The sequence below is a fragment of the Nyctereutes procyonoides genome, unplaced genomic scaffold (genome assembly GCF_905146905.1).
Source record: "Nyctereutes procyonoides isolate TBG_1078 unplaced genomic scaffold, NYPRO_anot_genome, whole genome shotgun sequence".
NCBI lineage: Eukaryota > Metazoa > Chordata > Mammalia > Carnivora > Canidae > Nyctereutes > Nyctereutes procyonoides.
Window position 1 is genome coordinate 49,486,467 of NW_026575125.1, and position 27,300 is coordinate 49,513,766.

At 39.4% G+C, this 27,300-nt stretch overlaps 1 protein-coding gene across 1 annotated transcript in view; it reads left to right on the forward strand.

Annotated features, from left to right (window-relative positions):
• The window catches only part of TEX11 (testis expressed 11), a 360,742-nt gene that overhangs the window by 249,249 nt on the left and 84,193 nt on the right, over positions 1 to 27,300 (forward strand). Inside the window, exons 21-23 of the mRNA XM_055338036.1 lie at positions 2,345 to 2,431; positions 14,769 to 14,839; positions 16,273 to 16,389. Coding sequence (XP_055194011.1) covers positions 2,345 to 2,431; positions 14,769 to 14,839; positions 16,273 to 16,389 — 275 coding nt within the window. The remainder of the gene's footprint in view (positions 1 to 2,344; positions 2,432 to 14,768; positions 14,840 to 16,272; positions 16,390 to 27,300) is intronic.

The window sequence follows — 27,300 nt, forward strand, 5'->3', positions numbered from 1 at the left end:
CAGTTCCTGCCTATCTCGGAAGCTCTTTATCTCTCCTTCCATTTTGAATGAGAGCCTTGCTGGATAAAGGATTCTTGGTTGCATGTTCTTCTCATTTAGGACCCTGAATACATCCTGCCCGCCCTTTCTGGCCTGCCACGTCTCTGTGGAGAGGTCTGCTGTTACCCTAATATTCCTCCCCATGAAAGTCAGGGACTTCTTGTCTCTTGCTGCTTTAAGGATCTTCTCTTTATCTTTGGAATTTGCAAGCTTCACTATTAAATGTCGAGGTGTTGAACGGTTTTTATTGATTTTAGGGGGGGATCTCTCTATTTCCTGGATCTGAATGCCTGTTTCCCTTCCCAGATTGGGAAAGTTTTCAGCTAGGATTTGTTCAAATACATATTCTGGCCCTCTGTCCCTTTCGGCGCCCTCGGGAACCCCAATTAAGCGTAGGTTTTTCTTCCTTAGGTTGTCATTTATTTCCCTTAATCTGTCTTCATGGTCCCTTAATTGATTGTCTCTTTTTTCCTCAGTTTCCCTCTTTGCCATTAACTTGTCTTCTATGTCACTCACTCGTTCTTCCACCTCGTTAACCCTCGTCGTTAGGACTTCTAGTTTGGATTGCATCTCATTCAATTGATTTTTAATTTCTTCCTGATTGGATCTAAATTCTGCAGTCATGAAGTCTCGTGAGTCCTTAATGCTTTTTTCTAGAGCCACCAGTAGCTGTAGAATAGTGCTTCTGAATTGGCTTTCTGACATTGAAGTGTAATCCAGATTTTGTAACTCTGTGGGAGCAAGGGCTGTTTCTGATTCTTTCTTTTGAGGTGAGGTTTTCCTTCTAGTCATTTTGCTCAGTGCAGAGTGGCCAAAAACAAGTTGTATTGGAACACGGGGGAGTATCACTGGTCCGTCCAGCTGGTCTTCTGGGGGAGGGGCCTGCTGTGTTGATTTTCAGGTGTTAGCACTTGGGGGAGCTGCTCTGCCCCTGCCTGCTGCCGGGCTCAGCGGGGGTTGTTTACCCCGTGGGGCCCCAGGAGGAACAGCAGCAGTTGCTATGGCAACTCTGGAAGCCTGGATTTAGCCTCCGCGGGAACTACGGGGCTCGGGGCTCTCGGCTCTCCGTCCGCAGGGCCTGGAGGCTCCGGGGCGGGCCGCTGATCTGCTCAGCTCGAGGCAGGAGCGTCCTCGCTGTCCTGGGCCCTCCCGGCCTCTGCCTGTCCCGGGGGAGGCCGGATCCTGGGCTGTGTCCTGGCGCCCTGTGCTCCGGGGCCTGCGCTGTTGGATTCGCGCTCCCGCCCCGCAGCCCCCTCCGCGGAGCCGCCGCCCGAGCCCCTCCGAGCTGCTCCGGCCCCGCCGTGCGCGCTGCAGCCCTTAGGGAGCTCGGAGCACTCTCCTGCGCTCGCAGGTGTCTGTTAGTGTCCCCGGGAGCCCGAGGGCATCCCCGCCCTCCTGGGTCCTGCTCTAACTCCCTGCGAGCCCCTTTCCGTCCGCCGGGAAGGTTGGTGCAGCTCCTGCTTCTCCGGGACGGGGCTCTCCTGTCCTGGGGACACGCGCCCCGGCCTCAGCCCGGCTCCTCGCGGGGCCCCTCCCCCTCGGAGGCCTTTTGTTCCTTTATTTCTTTTTCCCCGTCTTCCTACCTTGATAGAAGCGCGGACTCTTCTCACTGTAGCGTTCCAGCTGGTCTCTCTTTACATCTAAGGCCGAATTCGTAAATTTTCAGGATGGTTTGAAGGTTATCTAGGTAATTTGGTGGGGACAGGCGATTTGGGGACCCTGCTCTTCCGCCATCTTGCCCCTCCCCCCCATTTCAGTATTCTTAATGATTGTTTCTATTCTCTTTCCTTTTTTAATATTTTATTTATTTATTCATAGAGACACACACACAGGGAAAGAGAGAGGCAGAGACACAGGCAGAGGGAGAAGCAGGCACCATGCAGAGAGCCTGACGTGGGACTCGATCCAGGGTCTCCAGGATCACACCCTGGGCTGCCGGCGGCCCTAAACCGCTGTGCCACTGGGGCTGCCCTCTATTCTATTTCCTTACATGTAAATCCTATCTTTCTACCTTAGGCAGAGAATGATTACTAAGTAAAATTTTAAATCTCTCCAAAGATGTATTTGTTCCCCAAAGTTTGAGTTATCTACTTCTTGGAGCCTTGGTAAAGTTGTCATTTTAATTACTTTTGGTACATACCTGTGCATAAACACAGAAAAAGGACTTTCTAATTTCAAACTCACATTCAACTGTTTTTAAGACAGTATTAACAATTTTGAAAAAAAATAAAAATAAATTAAAAAAACAATTTTGCTAGAGTATAAAGTAAAAGACCTCAAGATAAAATCTTTCTATTCATTGCAGCACTCCAGAAACTCGGTCAGTCTTTAAATGGAGAGGCCTTGAATTCAGACTCAAGGGCTAATGAAGCTCATTGGTTTCGAAAAATAGGTAAAAGGTTATTCTGTGATTGTGGGAAACAGTGTGGGGGTGGTAGAATCAGACATATGTGGATTCAAAATCTGGCTTTTTTTAAAAAAAATGTATTTATTTATTTGAAAGAGAGAGAGAGATTGAGAGAGCTACCAGGGGGAGGAGTAGAGGGAGAGGGACAGGCAAACTTGGCATTGAGTACAGAGCCCAATGCAGGACCTGAACCCATGACCCTTGAGACCTGGACCTGAGCTGAAACCAAGAGTCGGACACTCAGCCAACTGAGCCATCCAGGCACCCCAAATTCTGGCTCTTTTATACGTAGCAATGGGTACAAGGATAACTTACTTAATTTCAGTTTTGTTATTTATAAAAGAGGAACAATTATACATACTTCAAAGGGCTAGTAAGGGTTTTAAATAAAACTGTGTATATACCTGGGACATAGTAGGTATTCAATAAATGCTAGTTTTCTTTTTCTCTAGAAATGGGTCTAAGAATAAAATGACTTATAACTGCAGGTCCCCAAGGCTATGCTCCTAAATTTGGTCTGGAATGTCTAACTTATCTCTAAATTTGATTCGTTAAAAATGAACTACCTGTGGGGTACCTGGCTGGCTCAGTAAGTACAAAATGCAACTCTTGATCTCCAGGTCATGAGTTTGGCCCCATATTGGGCATAGAGATTACATTAAAAAATGAAAAATAAGCTATATGCAACAAAAATGGATGAATCTCACAAACTTAATGTTGAACAAAAGAAGTCAGATATTGATTCCATTTATATGTGGTAAAAGAAAGGCAAAATTAGTTTATGATATTAGAACTTAAGATAGTGGTTTCCCTTAAAGGGAGTTAGACTTGAAGAGGGGTGGTTGGGTTTCTTCTGAGTTTCTGGTAATGATCAAGGTCTGTCTTGATCTGGATTGGGTTACATTCTTTTTATTCACTTTGAAAATTCACCAAGCCATCCAATTATAAGTTGTGTAATTTACTTTATGTAGGCTTAATTTCAATTAAAAAAACACTTTAAAAGTTGTGGAGGTAATTGCTTCTCAGCCTTTTGGCTAAGATCAAGTATAAAAGTTGTGGCAGTTATTATAGTGATAAGTAATCAAGAGCAATTAAGCAGCAATGTCACAAAGCAGACTGGTTCAACATGAATCCTTTTCTGCTTTACAGGGTTTACTGGGACTCTCTCTAATCTAGGATAAAATGGAATAAACATAAAAATCTAGCTTCTAAGAAACGTATGCAACTAATTGAAAATAACACACTTAAACTATAGAGAAGTTTAATGACTTTGATCTTTTGAAAGTTTGAAAAGTTATTTTCCAATACTTTTACTGAATTTTCACTTTCATTTTCCAACATGAAGATTATGCTGAATGTTGCCAAATGGGCCTTCCAATGTTCTATGGAAGATGTGAATCTTTACAACAATTTTCTTCAGCCTTTGACTCTAGTGTACTCTGTTCTTTGATGAACTTTTTTTCTTGTCAAGTTTTTATTTAAATTCTGGTTAGTTAAGATATATATAGTGTAATATTCATTTCAGGTGCAGAATTTAGCAATTCATCACTTATATACAACAACCAGCACTTACCACAACAACCAGTGCCTTCCTTAATATCCATCACCTATTTAACCTATCCCCCTGCCTACCTCTCCTCCAGTAACTCACAGTCTATTTTCTGTAGTTAGGAGTCTGTTTCTTCATTTGCCGACTTTTTCCCCCTATATTGATCTGTTTTGTTTCTTAAATTCTATATATGAGGGAAATCATTTGGTCCTTGTCTTTCTCTGACTGAATTATTTCACTTATCATAATACACTCTAGCTTCATCCACATTGTTGCAAATGGCAAGATTTCATTCTTCTTATGAATGAGTAATAATCCGTGTGTGTGTGTGTGTGTGTGTGTGTGTGTGTGTATCTCACGTCTTTATCCATTCATCAGTTGATGGACATTTGGGCTCTTTCCATAATTTGGCTATTGTAGATAAGGCTGGTATAAACATCAGGGTGCATGTATCCCTTTGAATCAGTATTTTTGTATTCCTCAGGTAAATATCTAGTAGTGCAGTTGCTGGATCATAGGACAGTTCTATTTTTAACTTTCTGATGAACCTTCATACTCTCTTCCAGAGTGGCTACACCACCTTGCATTCCCACGAATAGTGTAAGAAGGTTCTCCTTTCTCCACATCCTCTCTAACATCTGCTGTTTCCTGTGTTGTTAATTTCAGCCATTCTGACTGATGGGAGGTGATACCTTATTGTAGTTTTGATTTGTATTTCCCTGATGATGCATGATGTTGAGTATCTTTTCATGTGTCTGTTGCCCATCTGGATCTCTTCTTTGGAAGAATGTCCATCCATGTCTTCTGCTCATTTTTTAGCTGGATTATTTGTTTTTGGAGTGTTAAGTTCGGTAAGTTCTTTATGTATTTTGGATACGAGACCTTTATCAGATATATCATTTGCAAATATCTTCTCCCATTCCGTTGGTTGCCTTTCAAGTGTTTCCTTCGATGTGCAGAAGCTTTTTATTTTTATGAAATCCCAATTGTTTTATTTTTGCTTTTGTTTCCCTTGCCTCCAGGGACATACTTAAAGAGCAGTTGCTTATGGCTGATGTCAAAAAGGTTGATGCCTGTGTTCTCCTCTAGGATTTTGCTGATTTCCTGTCTCACATTTAGGTCTTCAATCCATTTTGAATTTATTTTTGTGTATGGCATAAGAAAGTGGTCCAGTTTCATCCTTTTGCACTTTGCTATCTAGTTTTCCCAACACCATTTGTTGAAGAGACTTTTTTCATTGAGTATTCTTTCCTGCTTTGTCAAAGATTAGTTGACCATATAGTTGTAGGTTCATTTCTGAGTCTTCTATTCTGTTTCACTGATCTAAGTGTCTGTTTTTGTGCCAGTACCATACTGTCCTGATCTAGCTTTGTAATATAACTTGAAGTCTGAATTGTGATGCCTCCAGCTTTGTTTTCCTTTTCCAGGTTGCTTTGGCTATTTGAGGTCTCTAGTGATTCCCTACAGATTTTGGGTTTGTTTGTTATAGCTCTGGGAAAAATACTGGTGGTACTTTGATAGGGATTGTATTAAATGTATATAGATTGGTCTGGGTAGTATAAACATTTTATTTTTTTTATTTTTTTTTATAAATTAATTTTTATTGGTGTTCAATTTACCAACATACAGAATAACACCCAGTGCTCATCCCGTCAAGTGTACCCCTCAGTGCCCGTCACCCATTCACCCCCACCCCCCGCCCTCCTCCCCCTCCACCACCCCTAGTTCATTTCCCAGAGTTAGAAGTCTTTATGTTCTGTGTCCCTTTCTGATATCTCCCACACATTTCTTCTCCCTTCCCTTATATTCCCTTTCACTATTATTCATATTCCCCAAATGAATGAGAACATACACTGTTTGTCCTTCTCCGGTTACTGTGGCCAAGTTCAAAAAGGGTGTTGCCTGAGTTCTCCTCTGGGATTTTGATGGGATCTTGTCTCACATTTAGATCTTTCATCTATTTTGAGTTTATCTTTGTGTATGGTGCAAGAGAGTGGTCCAGTTTCATTCTTCTGCATGTGGATGTCCAATTTTCCCAGCACCATTTATTGAAGAGACTGTCTTTCTTCCAGTGGATAGTCTTTCCTCCTTTATTGAATATTAGTTGACCATAAAGTTCAGGGTCCACTTCTGGGTTCTCTGTTCTGTTCCATTGATCTATATGTCTGTTTTTGTGTCAGTACCACACTGTCTTGATGAACACAGCTTTGTAGTACAACCTGAAATCTGGCATTGTGATGCCCCCAGATATGGTTTTCTTTTTCAAAATTCCCCTGGCTGTTTGGGGTCTTTTCTGATTCCACACAAATCTTAAAATAATTTGTTGTAAGTCTCTGAAGAAAGTCCATGGTATTTTGATAGGGATTGCATTATACGTGTAAATTGCCCTGGGTAACATTGACATTTTCACAATATTAATTCTGCCAATCCATGAGCATGGAATATTTTTCCATCTCTTTGTGTCTTCCTCAATTTCTTTCAGAAGTGTTCTATAGTTTTTAGGGTATATTTTGAGAACCATTTGAATGGTAAATGGTTCTCCAACCTTTTATTTTCAGGTTGTAGGTGTCCTTCTGTCTAAAATGAGTCTCTTGTAGACAGCAAATAGATGGGTCCTGCTTTTTTATCCAGTCTGAAACCCTGCGCCTTTTGATGGGGTCATTAAGCCCATTCACGTTCAGAGTTACTATTGACAGATATGAGTTTAGTGTCATCATGATATCTATTTAGTCCTTGTTTTTGTGGATTGTTCCACTGAACTTCTTCTTAAAGGGGAGTTTTAAGAGTCCCCCTTAAAATTTCTTGCAGAGCTGGTTTGGAGGTCACATATTCTTTCAGTTCCTGCCTGTCTCGGAAGCTCTTTATCTCTCCTTCCATTTTGAATGAGAGCCTTGCTGGATAAAGTATTCTTGGTTGCATGTTCTTCTCATTTAGGACCCTGAATATATCCTGCCAGCCCTTTCTGGCCTGCCACGTCTCTGTGGAGAGGTCTGCTGTTACCCTAATATTCCTCCCCATGAAAGTCAGGGACTTCTTGTCTCTTGCTGCTTTAAGGATCTTCTCTTTATCTTTGGAATTTGCAAGCTTCACTATTAAATGTCGAGGTGTTGAACGGTTTTTATTGATTTTAGGGGGGATCTCTCTATTTCCTGGATCTGAATGCCTGTTTCCCTTCCCAGATTGGGAAAGTTTTCAGCTAGGATTTGTTCAAATACATATTCTGGCCCTCTGTCCCTTTCGGCGCCCTCGGGAACCCCAATTAAGCGTAGGTTTTTCTTCCTTAGGTTGTCATTTATTTCCCTTAATCTGTCTTCATGGTCCCTTAATTGATTGTCTCTTTTTTCCTCAGTTTCCCTCTTTGCCATTAACTTGTCTTCTATGTCACTCACTCGTTCTTCCACCTCGTTAACCCTCGTCGTTAGGACTTCTAGTTTGGATTGCATCTCATTCAATTGATTTTTAATTTCTTCCTGATTGGATCTAAATTCTGCAGTCATGAAGTCTCGTGAGTCCTTAATGCTTTTTTCTAGAGCCACCAGTAGCTGTAGAATAGTGCTTCTGAATTGGCTTTCTGACATTGAAGTGTAATCCAGATTTTGTAACTCTGTGGGAGCGAGGGCTGTTTCTGATTCTTTCTTTTGAGGTGAGGTTTTCCTTCTAGTCATTTTGCTCAGTGCAGAGTGGCCAAAAACAAGTTGTATTGGAACACGGGGGAGTATCACTGGTCCGTCTAGCTGGTCTTCTGGGGGAGGGGCCCGTTGCGCTGATTTTCAGGTGTTAGCACTTGGGGGAGCTGCTCTGTCCCTGACTGCTGCAGGGCTCAGCGGGGGTTGTTTACCCCGTGGGGCCCCAGGAGGATCAGCCGCAGTTGCTATGGCAACTCTGGAAGCCTGGATTTAGCCTCCGCAGGAACTACGGGGCTCGGGGCTCTCGGTTCTCCGTCCGCAGGGCCTGGAGGCTCCGGGGCGGGGCCGCTGATCTGCTCAGCTCGGGGCAGGAGCGTCCTTGCTGTCCTGGGCCCTCCCGGCCTCTGCCTGTCCCGGGGGAGGCCGGATCCTGGGCTGTGTCCTGGCGCCCTGTGCTCCGGGGCCTGCGCTGTTGGATTCGCGCTCCCGCCCCGCAGCTCCCTCCCTGGAGCCGCTCCCGAGCCCCTCCGAGCTGCTCCAGTCCCGCCGTGCGTGCTGCAGCCCTTAGGGAGCTCGGAGCACTCTCCTGCGCTCGCAGGTGTCTGTTAGTGTCCCAGGGAGCCCGAGGGCATCCCCGCCCTCCTGGGTCCTGCTCCAACTCCCTGCGAGCCCCTTTCCGCCCGCCCGGGAAGGTTGGTGCAGCTCCTGCTCCTCCGGGACGGGGCTCTCCTGTCCTGGGGACACTCGCCCCGGCCTCAGCCCGGCTCCTCGCGGGGCCCCTCCCCCTCAGAGGCCTTTTGTTCCTTTATTTCTTTTTCCCCGTCTTCCTACCTTGATAGAAGCGCGAACTCTTCTCACTGTAGCGTTCCAGCTGGTCTCTCTTTACATCTCAGGCCGAATTCGTAGATTTTCAGGACGGTTTGAAGGTTATCTAGGTAATTTGGTGGGGACAGGTGATTTGGGGACCCTGCTCTTCCGCCATCTTGCCCCTCCCCCCCGAGTATAAACATTTTAGCAATATTTTTTCTTCCAATCCATAAGCATAAAATGCCTTTCCATTTCTTTTTTTTCTTTTTCTTAAGATTTTATTTATTTATTCATGAGAGACACAGAGAGAGAGCAAGGCAGAGACACAGGCAGAGGGAGAAGCAGGCTCCATGCAGGGAGCCCGATGTGGGACTCGATCCGGGGACTCCAGGATCATGCCCTGGACCGAAGGCAGATGCTAAACCGCTGATTCACCCGGGCTGCCCCTGCCTTTCCATTTCTTTGTGTCATCTGTGATTTCTTTCATCAGGGTTTTATAGTTTTCAGGATACAGGTCTTTTACCTCTCTGGTTATGTTTATTCCTAGGTATCTTATAGTTTTTGGTGCAATTGTAAATGAGATCAATTCCTTGATTTATTTTTTTTAAGATTTTATTTTTTCATGAGAGAGAGAGAGAGGCAGAGACATAGGCAGAGGGAGAAGCAGGCTCCCTGTGGGGAATCCAATGCGAGACTCTATCCCAGGACCCTGGGATCCTAACCTGGGTCAAAGGCAGACACTCAACCACTGAGCCACCCAAGTGCCCCACTTCTTTGATTTCTTTTTTGCTTTTTCATTATTGGTGTATAGTAATGCAATAGATTTCTGTACATTGATTTTGTATCCTTTAATTTTACTAATGTTCCCTATCAGTTCTAGCAATTTTTTGGTAGAGTGTTTTGGGTTTTCCATATACAATATAATGATTTGGATGCCTTTTATTTCGTTGTGTTGTCTGATTGCTGAGTCTAGGACTTGGAGAACTATGTTAAATAACAGTGGTGATATCCTTGTCTTGTTCCTGACCATAGAGGAAAAGCTCTCAGTTTTTCCCCACTGAAGATGATGTTAGCTGTGGGTTTTTCAGATATGCTCTTTATATGTTCTCTTTCCCTACTTTGTTGAGAGTTTTTATCATGAATAGATGTTATACTTTGTCAAATGCTTGTTCTGCATCTATTTAGAGGATCATATGGTTCTTATCCTTTGTTTTATTAATGTGGTGTATCATGTTAATTGACTTGGAAAGTTAAGCCATACTTGCAGGCCAGGAACATATCCACTTGATTGTGGTAAGTGATTCTTTTAATATGTGTTGTATTTGATTTCCTAGTATTTTGTTGAGAATTATTGCATCCGTGTTCATCAGAGATCCTGGCCTGTAGTATTCTTTTTTAGTAGAGTCTTTGGTTTTGGAATTAGGGTAATGCTGGCCTCATAGAGAATGAATTTGAAGTTTTCCTTTTCAATTTTTTGGAGTAATTTGAGAAGAATAGGTATTAACTCTTGTTTAAATGTTTGGTAGAATTTTCCTGTGTAGCCATCTGGCCTGGGATTTTTATTTGTTGGGAGTTTTTTAATTACTGATTCAGTTTCTTTATTAGTTATCAGTCTGTTCTAATTTTTTATTTCTTTTTCAGTTTTGGTAACTTATGTGTTTCTAGAAATTAATCCATCTTTTTCTAGGTTGTCCAATTTGTTGGCATATAATTTCTCATAAGATTCTCTTATAGTTTGTATTTCTGTGGTGTTGGTGGTTATTCTTCCTCTCTCATTTGTGATTTTCTTTATTTGAGTCCTTTCTCTTTTCTTTTTGATAAGTCTAGCGAGGTGTTTATCAATTCTATTACTTTTTTCAAAGAACCAGTACCTAGTTTCATTGACCTGTTCTTTTTTTAAAGATTTATTTATTTATTTGAGAGAAAGAGAGAGAGAGTGCAAGCATAGGTTAGGTGCAGAGGAAGAGGGAGAGAATCATGGAACAATAAGGCCTCAATCTCAGGACCCCGAGATCACGACCTGAGCCAAAACCAAGGGTCGGATGCCCAACCCACTGAGCTGCCCAGATGCCCCTTCACTGATCTGCTCTACTGGTTTTTTAGTTTCCTTATGCTTTATTTCTGCTCTAATCTTTATTATTTCCCTTCTTCTGATGGCTTTAGGCTTCATTTGTTCTTTGTTCTTTTTCTAGCTCATTTAGGTTTAAGCTAAGTTGTTTATTTGAGATTTTCCTTGCTTCTTGAGGTAGGCCTATATTGCTATATCCTTCCTCTGAGGACCACTTTTGCTACGTCCCAAAGTTTTTGGACTGTTGTATTTTCATTTTCATTTGTTTCCATGTATTACCTGGTTGACCTATTTATTCTTTAGTAGCATGTTGTTTAATCTTCATGTATTGTGGTTCTCCTTAATTTTTTCTTCTGGTTGACTTGAAGTTTCAGTGTTTTGGTCAGAAAATATTCATGTTATGATCTGTCTTTTTGTACTTATTGAGGCCTGATTTGACCTAGTGTGTGGTCTATTCTGGAGAATGTCCCATATGCACTAAAAAAGAATGTGTATTCTACTGCTTTAAGATGAAATGCTCTGAATATATCTGTTAAGTCCATTTGGTCCAGTGTGTAATTCAAAACCATTGTTTTCTTCTTGATTTTATCCTTAAATGGTCTGTCCATTGCTGTAAGTGGGGTATTAAAGTACCCTACTATTATTATATCATTACCAAGGAGTTCCTTTATGTTTGTTATTAATTGTTTTATATGTTTGGATGCTCCTATGTAGGATACATAAATATTAACAATTGTTATATCATCTTGCTGGATTGTTCCCTTTATTATTATATAGTGTCCTTCATTGTCTGTTGTTATATCTTTTTTAAAGTCCATTTTGTCTGTTATACATATTGCTATTCTAGTTTTTAAAAAATATCTATTTATGTGATAGATGTTTCTCCATCCCCTCACTTTCAATCTCCTTGTGTCTTTAGGTCTAAAATGAGTCTCTTATAGGCAGCATATAGATGGGACTTGTTTTCTTATTCATTCTGACACCGTATATATTTTGATGGGAACATTTAGTCCATTTTACATTCACATTAATTATTGATAGATATGTATTTGGTGTCATTTTATTCCTTGTTTTGTCATTGTTTCTGGAGATTTTCTCTGTTCCTATCTAGTCATTGTCACTTTTGGTCTTTCTTTCCCACTCAGATTCCCCTTTAATATTACTTGCAGGGCTGATTTAGTAGTCACAAACTCCTTTGGTTTTTGTTTGTCTGGGAAACTCTATCTCTCTATAGCCTTGCTGGATACAGTTTTCTTGGCTGCAGATTTTTCCCATTCAGCATATTGAATATCATGCCATTCTCTTCTGGCTTGCCAAGTTTCTGTGGAGAGATCCGCAACTAACCTTATGAGTCTTCCCTTATGAGTTAAGGACTTCCTTTGTCTTGCTACTTTTAGGATTTTTTTAATCACCATTTTTTCCCCAATTTAATTACAATATGTCTTAGTGTTTGTCTGCTTTTATTGATATTAACTAGAGTTCTCTGTGTCTCCTAGATTTGTATATCTGTTTCTTTCCCCATATTAGGGAGGTTCTCAATTATTATTTCCTCAAATAAATCTTCTGCCCCCTTTTTCCTTTCTTCTTCTTCTGGGACTCCTATGATATGAGTGGTATTATATTTGATGGAGTCACTGAATTCCCTAAGTCTGTTCTTGTGGCCCATAACTTTTATTTTTCTCTTTTATGCAGTTTCATTATTCGCTATTATTCTAGTTTCTGTATCACTTATTTGTTTCTTCATGTCTTCTATCCTTGTGGTCGTTATATCCACTTGGATCTGAATCTCAGTTACTGCACTTTTCATTTCTAACTGCTTTTTAACTCTTTTATCTCTAGGATAAGGGTCCCTGAAGTCATCCATGATCTTCTCAAGCCCAGCGTGTATCTTTAATGATTGTTTCTCTAAATTCTCCATCAGGCATATTGCTTATATCTGTCTCAATTACATCTCTGGCCATGACCTTTTCTTACTGTTTCCTTTGAGATGAATTCCTCTATTTTGGCATTTTGTCTGTTTCTGCCTTCTTCTCTGTATGCCTGTTATGTTTCCTGCTCCTGAGAGAAATGGCTGTATGAAGAAGAGGTCAGATAGTGTTCAGGGCCTGGGCACTTCAGGGAGTGTCTGCATGCACTCTGCTGGTGTGTTTTGGCTGCTTTATTCCTTAGGTCAGTTGTCTGCAGAGACATTTCTTGCCTGCAGGGGGCAGTGTTTGGACCTTAGCTAGAGTGTGGGGAGTTTTAACTAGGCAAGCTCTGGTCTGCTTATTAAATGGGACCTGATGCTACTTCCACTAGAACTGAAGAAGCCTTATGAATCTTTTTGACTGGTAGACGAGGTTCGTGCTGAGGTTTCTGCTGGCCTTCTGGGGAAGGGGCCTGCTGCACTGGGACTGAGGCACACTTGCCAGAGTAGGGCAGTACCAGCAGAGTCCAATGGGGGACAGGCTTGTTAGCAGGTTAGGAAGCCAGTGTTGATGCTCTTCTGTTTACTGAATATGCGGAGAGGCAGGGGAAGGAAATGGCACCAGCCAGCTCCTTTTCCCCTGGAGTGGGGTCTCCCTGCTGGCTGTTTTGAGGGAATCACTCCCAGAAGAGTGAATAATTTCCCTACATCCTAGGCATTTTTCTGATTGCTTTTTTCACTCTGTCAGCCTCCAGGTTCCTTGCCTGCCTGAAGCAGTGCAGTGCACTTAGGGCTCTATCCTAGCCAAGTCTGCTTACTATTAAAACTTCAAACTTTAGCGACCTGGTGTGGCAGGGATCTGCTTTTGTCTTCTGGAGGAGGATCTCCCTATGCTGGGGCTGATGCAGGTTTGACCCAGAATGGCAGCTGCTCCAGAGTACAAGAATGTGTGATTTGGAGCAGAGCAGGCTAAACAGCCAGTGTCCTGGGTAGCCACCCTCAGCAGGTATCTCTGTGCCTGTGCTGAGGGGCAGGGGAGGGAAATGGTGCCTGCTGGCTCACTCTTGTCCCTGGAGAAGCAACTTTTAGACTGACACCTTTCACAGATATGCTCCAAGAAAAGCAACAGTCTCTCCCCAGGTGCCAAAGGGAATCTTCAGATTGCCCTGTCCGCCTCCAGGGATGCTTGCCTGCCTTCTCTCCAGGAATAGGGTAGCGCCCTCATAGCTCTATCCCAGCCATGCCCATGGACCTCTAAAACTCCAGTCTTTCAGCCTTGGTGGTGGCAAAGACTCACAAAAATCAGCCCCTCTCATTTTCCCAGCCATTGGCTTTGGGGACATGTTCTCCTTGTGTGTATCTCTGTGCACACCACTGTCTCTCACTTTTCTCAACCACCAGGGCTCCCTCCCCTCCACAGTATCCACTGCCTGTTTCTCCCCAAAACCACATTTCCACACTTCCTACCTTCCTCAGCGTAGACTCTTTTTTCCCTCTGGTTGTGCAGTTTGTTCTGTCAGTCCTCGGGTCAATTTCTTGGGTATTTGGAATCATCTGATAGTTATTTAGCTGTGTTCAAAGGAGTAGGCAAGGGATCCCTGGGTGGCGCAGCGGTTTGGTGCCTGCCTTTGGCCCACGGCGCGATCCTGGAGACCCAGGATCGAATCCCACATCGGGCTCCTGGTGCATGGAGCCTGCTTCTCCCTCTGCCTGTGTCTCTGCCTCTCTCTCTCTCTCTGTGTGTGTGACTATCATAAATAAATAAAAATTAAAAAAAAAAAACAAAGGAGTAGGCAAGCTACCATCTTAGTTAGATCCCCACCTCTTTGCTGAATTTTAACATACTTTTATGAATTCTAGTGGTAAGCTCCTTGGTAGCCCTTATTTTTTAGATGGATCTATACTATACCAACTAAGAACGTATGGTATGTCCTCAGTTTTTATAAAAAGTGCAGCACTACTTCCATTAGTTATTGGCAAGATTTGAAGATTGGGGGGATCCCTGGGTGGCTCAGCGGTTTGGTGCCTGCCTTTGGCCCAGGGCGCGATCCTGGAGTCCCGGGATCGAGTCCTGCATCGGGCTCCCGGCATGGAGCCTGCTTCTCCCTCTGCCTCTGTCCCTGCCTCTCTCTCTCTCTCATGAATAAATAAATAAATAAATCTTTTAAAAAAAAGATTCGAAGATTGGAAGTGATAAAAGTCTCTAAATTTACCTGGAATAAAATTCTCTAAATATCTAAAGTTAGCTTTTTCAACCCAAGAAACTCCTCATTAGTATATTAATATTAAACATGCAGGCAGTGAAGATTATAATGGTACAGATTAGACAGATTTTTATAATTATATTATTTAATATTAACTTTCAGCTTGGAACTCGGCTGTGCAATGTGGCAAAGACCTGGTGACAATGAGAGAATTTTTCATCCTTTCTTATAAGGTAGGTCTCTTTTAGTAAGTATCTCATAAATAGACCACAACAAAAATATGACCACTGTGGCTATGGTCAAGGGCTAAATATAAAGTGGTATTAGCTTTTAATCTAGGAACTTTTAGAATACATGTGTAAGCCGGAATCACCTAAGGAGTATTTGATCTCTATAGGATATAATGTGCAAATATGAGGCAGTTCTCCCCATACCACAGTATCACAAACAACCATCAGGAAGCCTAAAGTTCTACAATAAGAGATTTTTTTAAAGGAATTCAGTCCCCCAGAGTCCTATATCAAAATACAACTCTCATTTTGGGAGAGGAATACTCTTAAGTTATCAACTAATAAAACATTAGGAAGGTTTATAGATATATAGAAGTATAGAATAGGTATTTGGGGACATGAGGATGTGAAAAGAATGCTAAGAATTTTGGGCCTAACTTATAATTTCTCCTAGAGCAAGTTCTGTGTGTAAGATTTTCTAAGCTTAATTGGCAATTATAAGCATTTTAAAATAGTCATTAGCCTTCAAGTTAGAGATTAAATGCCAGAAAGGAAACAATATTGATGAGAGAATAAAAGAAGAGAGAGACTAAGAATATCTCTCTTACACATTCAGGAGTACACCATGTGATACGTTGAGATCGATTAAATGTTAAGAGTTTTAGAACTGGAAAGAACTACAGAAATAATCTGGCATAACTCCCTCATTTTATATACTAGTAACCTTAGACCTAGAGAGATTGAGTGTTTTGAAATGCTGTTAATTCAATGACAGTAATGATTATGATCACTAAACGTTTTGGGAGATTGAGAAATAGTCTTTGAAAGTTTAGGTATACTTGCCATTTAAATTAGGTGAAATAAATTAATTTTAGTTTGAACATTTGTGAGAGCACTAATAGGGTTCTATGTAAGAATCCCAAGTAACCTAGAGGTTTATTGTAGTAAAAGCTGGGCGTTTTTTCTAAAGTTAGAGGACAAGGTTTAATGATGTGGTTATGCCTAATGCCTGTCAAGATTTGACATTGTCTCTTTCAACCAGGACAATATATGTGCTAATTTCAGCTCTCTTCAATACAAAGAGGAAATGTATTTGCCAGGGGAAAAAATCACTTACAAATTACAACATAAAGCAAGAAGTAAATCACTAGACAGAAATACAGGGCTAAATGACAGTACCTATCACTGGGAAGATAGGAAAATTGTGAAGAAATGAAGCTTTTTATCTCTAGAAAGGTCTTAAAAACAATGGAAAGTAATATAAAATTAAAACCATAAATCAGGGTTATAGTCTATATTGTTTTTAAGGTGAGATGTGTTTTTCCAGCTGAATTTTTCCATTCAGACAGGATGTTGCTGATTTTCATTCTGATTGTTTCTGTTCACCTGGCAGAATTCTCACAGTATTCATTGATGTTCTGGTTATTTCTTATCAGCTGTCCCAGTTTTGTCCTTCTGATCAAGTAATTCTGATTGCACAGAAAACATGTTTACTTATGGCAGCTGCAGTTGATCTAGAGCAAGGGAGAAAAGCTTCAACTGCTTTTGAACAGGTAATGTGCACCTTCATAGAATATACAAGAAAGAGTTTAGTGTGCTATTTGGTGTGTTTGCCTTCCCTGATGCAGTTCTTTCTGATTTTCTTTAAAGAATCCTTTCATCTTTTCCAGCAGCATCTTGATTTCAAAGGTTTGTAATGGTTCATTCCTTCCTAAGGAAGGGTCACATTTGGCTAAACCTCTTCTTTTAAAAAGACTGAATATCTCTTCTTTTAAAATGCCTCTTCCCATGGACTACTCTTTGCAAATCTGTTTTTAGATATTCTTCATCATCTCCATACAATCATATGTGGCCCACAAGAAACAGTTTTCTCTATTTTTGTTTCCTTTCACACATTCTCTAACAAAGAATTCATCTACCTCCACAGCTTCGATAGCCATTTGATCATTGGATTGTTTTTCTTCACTCTCATTACATTTGCTTTCTTTGACCCTTAAATATTTTATCAGTAACTCAGTTTTAACAAGAAGACAAAATTCCTACCTTTGCCTGAATTCCACTCTTAGCTTTGTAAACCTTACCCTTTTAGAAAAAGCCAACATCAACATCTCAGTCTCTCATAGACCAGAGTAAGTTTTTTACTGCCTTTCTTCCAAATAAAGAAAATTGTCTCTAAGTTGTACCACTAGCATTTTTGGTATGATTTTAAAATCTGGATATCTCTGCTTTTTCTTTCTTACCTAGACAAAGAAAACTTCCCAATCTCCCATACTTGCCAGCTTTTCTTTCCAAATGGTATAAAATCCATCTTGCTGTTTATTTCCTTCCTTCTGTTAATTGCTTCTTTCATATGATTCTTCAGATCTGGAACAAACTGTCACCAGATCTCTGCCAACATATTTCCCTTCCTTTCTGTTCCCTTGTTGACTTCAACTCAAAAAACATTTGAGTATCAAGTACTCTGCCAGGTACTGGAGATAAAGAAGACAAAATCCTTAACCTTGAGGAGTAAAGGGACCTCTTTTTAGAAATCTTTCCATTTTAAAAGAATATGAGAAAAGAATCTATGTGTCCCAGAACAAAACCAAAAAGAATCATTTTGCTTCTTAAAAGTATGGGTAAATGTAATATTATTCTCAATAGAGTCCTTTGCTTTACTTAAAAAGGGTAATAAAAAAAAGTAATAACATCTAGTTTTTGTATAGTGCTTTTAACCTTTTAAAAGTTTTTCCATTAGGGGCACCTGGGTGACTCAGTAGGTTGAGCATCCCACTCTTGCTTTTGGCTTAGGTCATGATCTCAGGGTTTTGAGATCAAGCCATGCATCAGACTCCGTGCTCAGTGGGGAGTCTGCTTGAGATTCCCTCCCAGTCTCCCTGTCCCTCCACTCCTCCCCCCACTTGCACATTCTCTCTCTCTCTCTCAAATAAATAAATAAACCTTTCTTTAAAAAAAGTTTTTCCCTTAAAAATTGATAGTTCTGACTTTATTAAATTTTGTATCTTAATGAATAGAAATCAAATTGATGTGAGGGAAATTTCACAAGTACAGTCCTTAACTGTTTTGTTTGTTTCCAACAGCTGTTCTTTTTTGCGTGTGTTCTTCCTCTTGCAAATGTTAATGGTTTCTAAGAACTCTAACCCAGTAACCCTTCTATAATCTTCTTTGCTTTTGAAAGAATATCTATTTAGATAATTGAAGATTCACTTTTGCCTTTCACCATCTAATTCTGGCCCCTGCAAATTAGACCATGGTGTTCTGCCTAAAGAAGACTTGTTGAATCCTGTTCTATTTAAGCTCCTTGTTCTCTAAATGCCCATAAATTAGAGTATTTCCAAATAAGTAGATAGAATGTATAGTCTTATCAACATTGTCTCTACTCTCCTGAGTATGAGTTAGGCAGAATTGAGGAATGCTTTAAAATATATATAACAGTTGTAATATACCATTTGTGTGTGTGTGTGTGTGTGTGTATACACCACATCTTCTTATCCATTTATTTACCAGTGGACACTGGGTTGCTTCTGTATCTTGGCTATTATAAAATAATACAACAATAAACATAAGGATGCATATATCTTTTTGAATTAGTGTTTTTGTTTTCTTTGGTAAATACCCAGTGGTAGAATTACTGGATGATATGGTATTTCTCTATTTTTTTCAACCCCTTACATGTATAAACAAGCTTATTTATTTCAGGTGAAAATGAAATATGTACTTAAGTTCAACCAAAAGTGAAACATATTAAAGCATACTATAACTAACACATGTTGTATAAGAATCTTACACTAATATGCTTTCAATTTTCCCTCCCATCTTTTGTACTATTGTTATTACACATTTTACTTTTACATATGTTATAAACTCTCAGTATATTATTCTTATTTTTGATTAGGCCATCAATTTCTTTTAAGAGCTATTAAATAGAAGTAAAATGCTCTTTATATTTATGTACATTTTAAGGGCTTCCTTGAATCTTCATTTCTTTGTGATCTAGACTACCGTCTGATATCCCATTCCTTCTGCTTCAAGAACTTTGACATTTTTTGTAGTGTAGATCTATTGAATTTCCCCAATCTTCTTCTGAAAAAGCATTTCTCCTTTATTTTTCAAACATAGTTTTTCTGTGTATAGAATTTAGAGCCATCAGTTCTTTTTAATTTTAGCACTTTAAAGATGTCACTCCACTGTTGTTGGGCTTGCACAATTGCTGAGGAGTCTGTTAGCCTTGTTTTTGTTCTATATACAGATATCTTTTTTCCCCATTGACTGTCTATAAGATTTTATTTTTATCTTTGTTTTGTAGCAGTTTGAATATAGTGTATCTAGGTTAAAATTTTTTTAAAAAACCCTTGTCATTCTCTTGAGTATTTTGCATCTATGGTTTGATGTGTTTGATTAACTTTGAAAAATTCTTGACTGTCTCTTCAAACATTTTTTCTGTCCCAGATATCTCTCTTTTCCTCCTAGGATTCAAATTACACATATAGTAGACTATATGATATTGTCCCACAAATCTTGTATATGTTTTGTTGTTTCATTTTTTTCCTCACTTTTTAAAAATGTAAATATTAACACACTACTGCACAAGCAAGGCAACAAATAAGAAATCAAATAGCAAACCAAAATATGTCTTGGGTGGGGGGATGGGACAACTGGGTAACAGACATTAAGGAGGGCACATGATGAGATGAACACTGAGTATTATACTATATGTTGGAAATTGAATTTAACTGAAATATATTAAAAAATAAAATATGTCTCAAAACAAATACTAAAAAAACACAGTATTCCAAAACCTATGGAATGTAGCAAAAGTGGATTTTATTTTATTTTTTATTTTAAAAGTGGATTTTAGAGAGAAATTTATGCTGTAAATATTTGTATTAAGAAAATGTTTGAATAAACAATATTACACCACAAGGAACTAGATGAAGAAGAAATTTAGCAGAAGTTTAGTACAGGAAGGAAATAACAAAGAAAAATCAGAAATAAATAGAGACTAGGATAAACAATAACATAACATTGAAAATAGTGCCCAGGTTTTTAAAAAAAAAAAAACAAATTCGCAATATTTTAACTACATTAACTAAGAAAAGAGAGAAGCTCAAAAACCAAACTGGGAAAGGGAAGAGAAAATGATACAACGTATAACCACAGAAATACATAGTGTGATAACAGATTACTGTAAATAAGTATATACAAATCAGATGACTTTGAAAAATAAAATCAGATAATTCCTAAAAACACACAAGTTACCAAGATTGAATCATGAATCTTTAATCCAAGACATAGGAAATCTTCTTAGACTAATAACAAGAGTAAACATTGAATTGGGAATCAAAAATCTCCCAACATAGAAAAGCACCAGACTACATGATTTCATTGGCAAATTCTACCAGACCTTAAAAAAATAATTAATGACAGTTGTTATCAAAGTCTTAAAATAAAATAGAGGGACACATTCAAAATTATTCTGTGAGGCCAGTATTACCTTGATACCAAAGCAGGATAAAAACAATACAAGAACAAAAAAGTCCAGTTTGTACAATATAAGTATTACTACTCTGGTTTTCTCTTGACATCCATTTGCATGATAAATGTTTCTTCACCCTCTTACTTTCAATCTGCAAGTATCTTTAGGTCTAAAATGAGTCTCTTATTGACAGCATATAAATGGCATGTCTTATTTTTTAATCCATTCTGATACCCTGTGTTTTTGATTGGAGCATTTAGTCCATTTACAAAGTAATTCTTGAGAGATAATAAGTATTTAGTGCTATTTTATTACTTGTTTTATCATTGTTCCTGGAGATTTTCTCTAACCCTTTCTTGTCTTTGTCACTTTTAGTTTCTCCTTTGCATGGAAAGAGTCCTCTTTAATATTTCTTGCAGGGCTGATTTATTTTTTTTAAGATTATTTATTTATTTATTTATTTAATTAATTATTCATGAGAGACACAGAAGGAGAGAGAGGCAGAGACACAGGCAGAGGGAGAAGCAGGCTCCATGCAGGGTGCCTGATGTGGGACTCTATCTGGGGTCTCCAGGATCACGCCCCAGGCTGAAGGCGGCGCCAAACTGCTGAGCCACCGGGGCTGCCCTTGCAGGGCTGATTTAGTGGTCACAAACTCTTTTAGTTTTTGTTTGTCTGGGAAACTCTTTACCTTTCCTATTCTGAATGATAGCCTTTCTGGATACAGTATTCTTAGTTGCAGATTTTTCCCATTCAGCATATTGAATACATCATGCCACTCTTTTCTGACTTGCCAAATTTCTGTTGAAAAAATCTCCAGCTAGCCTTATGGGTTTTGCCTTGTAAATTAAGGGCTTCTTTTGTCTTCCTGCTTTTAAGATTTTTTCTTTATCACCATTTTTTTCCAATTTAATTACAACAACCTTGGTGTTGGTCTGCTTTTGTTGATTTTGATAGGAGTTCTCTGTGCCTCCTAGATCTCGATGTTTGTTTCCTTCCTCGGATTAGCGAAGTTTTCTGCTGTTGTTTCTTGAAATAAATTATCTGCCCACTTTTCTCTTTTTCTGGGACTCCTATAATATGAATGTTATTAGATTTCATGGAGTCACTGAGTTCCCTAAGTCTATTCTCATGTTACATAATTCTTCGTCTCTTTTGTTCAGCATCATTATTTTCTATTATTTTATCTTGCTAGGTCACTAATTCATTCCTCTGCTTCTTCCAAGTTTTTGTTCATTGCATCAAGCCTGTTTTCAGTCTTGTTTATTTTACTCTTTATCTTTGATTCTTTTTTAACTCTTTTATCATTGTGGTAAGGATCTCACTGTTGTCTTTTATTCTTCTCTCAAGCCCAGTGAGTGTCCTTATGATTGTTGCTTTAAATTATCTGTAAGAGGGCAGCCCGGGTGGCTCAGCGGTTTAGTGCCACCTTCAGCCCAGGGCCTAATCCTGGAGACCCAGGATTGAGTCCCATGTCAGGCTCCCTGCATGGAGCCTGGTTCTCCCTCTACCTGTGTCTCTGCCTCTCTCTCTCTCTCTCTCATAAATAAATAAAATATTTTATAAATAAATTCTCTGTAAGGGTCATCTAGGTGGCTCAGTCAGTTAAGCAATTGACTCTTGATTTCAGCTCAGGTCATGATCTTGGGATCATGAGACTGAGTTTCGTGTCAGGCTCTGGGCTTAGAAAGGAGTCTGCTTGAGATTTTATTTTTCCCTCTACCTCACCTACCCCACTGTTTCTCTTTCTCCCTCTCTGTAAAATAAATGAATAAATAAAATCATTCTTTATCAGACATGTTACTTACATCTATTTCACTTAGATCTATGGCTGTGGCTTTATCTTGTTTGTTCATTTGGATAAATTCCTCCATGTCAGAATATTGTCTAAATCTCTGCTTTCTTCTCTGTGTTAGAAAAGCCAAGTATGTCTCCTGCTCCTGAAAGTAATGTCCTTATGAATAAGAGGTCATGTCATGCACAGGGCATGGTGCTTCACAGACTGTCTCTGGTGTGTGCTTTGTGCACTCTGATATTGTGTTTTGGCTGCTCTGCCTTTCAGGCTAGTCATCTGCAGAGGTTTTCCTTGCCTGCTGTGGGCAGCGTTTGGTCCCTGGCCTATATGTAGCAAGTTTTAACTAGGTGTGCTCCAGTTTTCTTGTGAAATGACACCTGACACCAACTGCACCAGAACAGAGGCCCTGCAGAACCCTCTGGATGGGAGATATGGTGTGAGCAGGAACTTCTGTTGGTCTTCTGGGAGAGGGACTTGCCATGCTGGGACTGAAGCAAGCTTGACTAAGAAGGGCAGTCCCACCACAGCAGAGGGTGGTAGGGTTTTGCATAAACAAGTTAGGCAGCCGGTGTCCATACTGAGCTGCTTCCCTCAAGTCATTCTGTGTTTATGCTGAGGGGCTGGGGAAGGAAATGGCACAGTCAGGTCTTTTCTTCCCAGAGAGGCCCAAAGGAATAATCTCCCGCTATGTGCCCCAGGCATTCTTCAGATCTCTATTTCCATGCTGTCTTACCCCTGTCTTCTTTCCAGGAGTGGCATAGTGCCCTCCAGTTTCTATCCCAGCCAGCCAATTAAGTGTCTAACTCTTGATTTCAGCTGAGGTCATGATCTCAGAGTTGTGGGATAGAGCTGCACACTCAGCAGGGAGTCTACTTGAGGATTATCTCCCCCTGTCCCCCCTTGCATGCACTCTCTTTCTCTAATAAATGAACAAATCTTAGAAAAAAATATACAGCCATTATAATTTATTGAGGAACTACATCTCTTTCCTGAAATGGGTTGCACAAACTACTGTTGACTGGACCAATCAGACTGATACCCTGTGTTTCTACAACCTGAGTGCTAAGAATGGTTTTTACATTTGTAAAAGGTTGTAAATGAAAATAAAGAAAAATATGTGAAAGATAGTTTGTGTGGCTGGCAAAGCCTAAAACATTTACTGCTTGTCCTTTTATGCAAAAGTATCTTGACCTCTATTGTAGATGATTTTTTAACAGACTTATTGAGGTATAATTAACATACCTTATGATTCACCCAGTAAAATAGAGTTTAATGGTTTTTAGAATATTTAGGTTTGTGAAGCTATCAATACAATATAATTTTTTATTTTTGTTTTTGTTTTTTTTTTTTTGATTTGGTATATCTCTCTTTTTTTTTTATAAATTAATTTTTATTGGTGTTCAATTTACCAACATACAGAATAACACCCAGTGCTCATCCCGTCAAGTGTCCCCCTCCGTGCCCGTCACCCATTCACCCCCACCCCCCGCCCTCCTCCCCTTCCACCACCCCTAGTTCATTTCCCAGAGTTAGAAGTCTTTATGTTCTGTGTCCCTTTCTGATATCTCCCACACATTTCTTCTCCCTTCCCTTATATTCCCCTTCACTATTATTCATATTCCCCAAATGAGAGAGAACATACACTGTTTGTCCTTCTCCGATTGACTTACTTCACTCAGCATAATACCCTCCAGTTCCATCCACGTTGAAACAAATGGTGGGTATTTGTTGTTTCTAATGGCTGAGTAATATTCCATTGTATACATAAACCACATCTTCTTTATCCATTCATCTTTCGATGGGCACCGAGGCTCCTTCCACAGTTTGGCTATTGTGGACATGGCTGCTAGAAACATTTTTTAAATACAATATAATTTTAAAACATTTCCATCACTCTAAAAAGATATCCCTTACCTATTAGCCATCACTCCCTATCCCAACCAGCAGCCCTAGGCAAACACTAATATGTTTTGTGTCTTTATTGATTTCCCTATTCTGGATATTTCATATAAATATTATCATATGTCATAGTCTTTTCTGACTGGCTCCCTTTGTAATTTTTCAATAATGCTTAATATGTTCTTCATGTTGTGGTTTGGATCAGTACTCCATTTCCATTGATGCCTGAATGATATTCCATTGTATGAATATACCATATTTTGTTTATCCATTCATACATTGATGGATATTGAGTTTTTCCAATTTTCAGCTGTTACAAATAATGCTGTGATGAACATTCATGTACAAGTTTTGTATAGATTTCTGTTTTATTTTCCCTTGAGTATATAGCTAGGAGTGGAATTGCTAGGTTTTATGAGAACTGTGTGCTTAATCTTTTGAGGAACTACCAGAGTATTTTCCCAAAGAAGCTATACCATTTTACATTCCCACCAGCACTGGACAGGGATTCTACTTTCTCCACCTCCTTGGCACCACTTACTATTATGTCCTTTGGATTATGGCCATGCTAGTGTGTATGAAGTGCTATCTTATTGTAGTTTTTATTTGCATTTTTCCAAAACTGATGATATCTGACTAATAACAAATGATATGTACTTATTTGCCATTTATATATATTCTTTGGAAAATGTCTGTTCAGATTTTTTGACCATTTTTAATAGGGTTCTTTGTTGTCTTCAGTTCTAATAGTTGTTTTATATTCTAGGTAGTAGACTCTTCTCAGATAATAATTTGCAATTTATTCTTTCATTATGTGGGTTGTCTTTTCCCTTTCTTACCAGTGTCCTATGAAGCACAAACATTTTTAATTTTAGTGATGCTCATTTTATTTATTTTGTTGTTGTTGCTTATGCTTTTAATGTCAGTGTTTAAGACTATTGCCTAATCAAAGATCATTAAGATTAACCCCTATGTTTCTTCTAACAGTTTTATATTTTTAATTGTTACGTTCAGGTCTATACATTTCTTAAATATATATATAATATATAATATATACATATATATATATATATATATATATATATATATATATATATATAGTACAACACTGAGTGCTCATCCCGTCAAGTGCGCCCCTTAATGTCTGTCACCCAGTCACCCCATCCCACCGCCCACGTCACCTTCGACTACCCATTGTTAGTTTCCCAGAGATAGGAGTCTCTCATGTTTTCTCACCCTCTCTAATTTTTCCCACTCATTTTCCCTACTTTCCGCTATAATCCCTTTCACTATTTCTTATATTCCCTGTATGAGTGAAACCATATAATGATTGTCCTTCTCTGATTGACTTGTTTCACTCAGCAGAATACCTTCCAGTTCCATCCACATTGAAGCAAATGGTGGGTATTCATCCTTTCTAATGGCTGAGTAATATTCCATTGTGTATATATGTGTGTATATATATATATATATATACATATATATATATATACACATATCACATCTTCTTGATCCATTCATCTGTTGAAGGCCAACGAGGCTCCTTCCACAGTGTGGCTGTTGTGGACATTGCTCTTATAAACATTGGAATGAAGATGTCCCAGTGTTTCACTGCATCTGTATCTTTGGGGTAAGTACCCAGTAGTGCAATTGCTGGGTCATAGGGTAGCTCTATTTTTAACTCTTTGAGGAACCTCCACACTTTTCCAGAGTAGCTGTACCAGTTCACATTCCTACCAACAGTGCAAGAGGGTTCCCCTTTCTCCACATCCTCTCCAACATTTGTTGTTTCCTGTCTTGTTAATTTTCACCATTCTCACTGGAGTGAGGTGGTATCTCATTGTGGTTTTGATTTGTATTTCCCTGATGGCAAGTGATGCAGAGCATTTTCTTGTGTGCTTGTTGGCCATGTCTATGTCTTACTCTGTGAACTTTCAGTTCATGTATTTTGCCCATTTCATGATTGGGTTGTTTGTTTCTTTGCTGTTGAGTCTCATAAGTTCTTTATAGATTGTGGATACTAGCCCTTTATCTGATATGTCATTTGCAGATATCTTCTCCCATTCTGTAGGTTGTCTTTTAGTTTTGCTGACTTTTTCTTTTGCTGTGCAGAAGTTTTTAATCTTGATTAAGTCCCAATACTTCATTTTTGCTTTTGTTTCCCTTGCCTTCATAGATGTATCTTGCAAGAAGCTGCTGTGTCCAAGTTCAAAACGGGTGTTACCTGTGTTCTCCTCTAGGATTTTGATGGAATCTTGTCTCACATTTAAATCTTTCCTCCATTTTGAGTTTATCTTTGTGTATGGTGTAACAGAATGGTCTTGTTGCATTCTTCTGCACGTAGCTATCCAGTTTTCTCAGCACCGTTTTTTGAAGAGACTGTCCTTTTTCCAGTGGATAATCTTTCGTACTTTGTCGAAAATTAGTTGACCATAGAGTTGAGGGCCCATTTCTGGGTTCTCTATTCTGGTCCATTGATCTATGTGTTTGTTTTTGTGCCAGTACCACACTGTCTTGATGATTACAGCTTTGTCTTGAGGTACAGCTTGAAATCCGGCATTGTGATGCCCCTGGCTTTGGTTTTCTTTTTCAATACTCCCCTGGCTATTTGGGGTCTTTTCTGATTCCACACAAATCTTAAGATTATTTGTTCCAACTCTGTGAAGAAAGTCCATGGTATTTTGATAGGGATTCCATCGAACGTGTAAATTGCCCTGGGTAACATTGACATTTTCACAATATTAATTCTTCCAATCCATGAGCATGGAATAGTTTCCATCTCTTTGTGTCTTCCTCAATTTCTTTCAGAAGTGTTCTGTAGTTTTTATGGTATAGATCCTTAACCTCTTTGGTTAGGCTTATTCCTAGGTATCTTATGCTTTTGGGTGCAATTGTAAATGGGATTGACTCCTTAATTTCTCTCTCTTCAGTGTCATTGTTAGTGTATAGAAATGCCATTGATTTCTGGGCATTGATTTTTGTATCCCACCACACTGCCAAATTGCTGTATGAGTTCTAGCAATCTTGGGGTGGAGTCTTTTGGGTTTTCTCTGTACAGTATCATGTCATCTGCAAAGAGGAACAGTTTGACTTCTTTGCCAATTTGAATGCCTTTTATTTCCTTTTATTGCCTGATTGCTGACGCTAAGACTTCTAGTACTATGTTGAATAACAATGGTGAGAGTGGACATCCCTGTCTTGTTCCTGATCTTAGGGGAAAGGCTCCCAGTGTTTCCCCATTGAGAATGATATTTGCTGTGGGCTTTTCATAGGTACCTTTTAAGATGCTGAGGA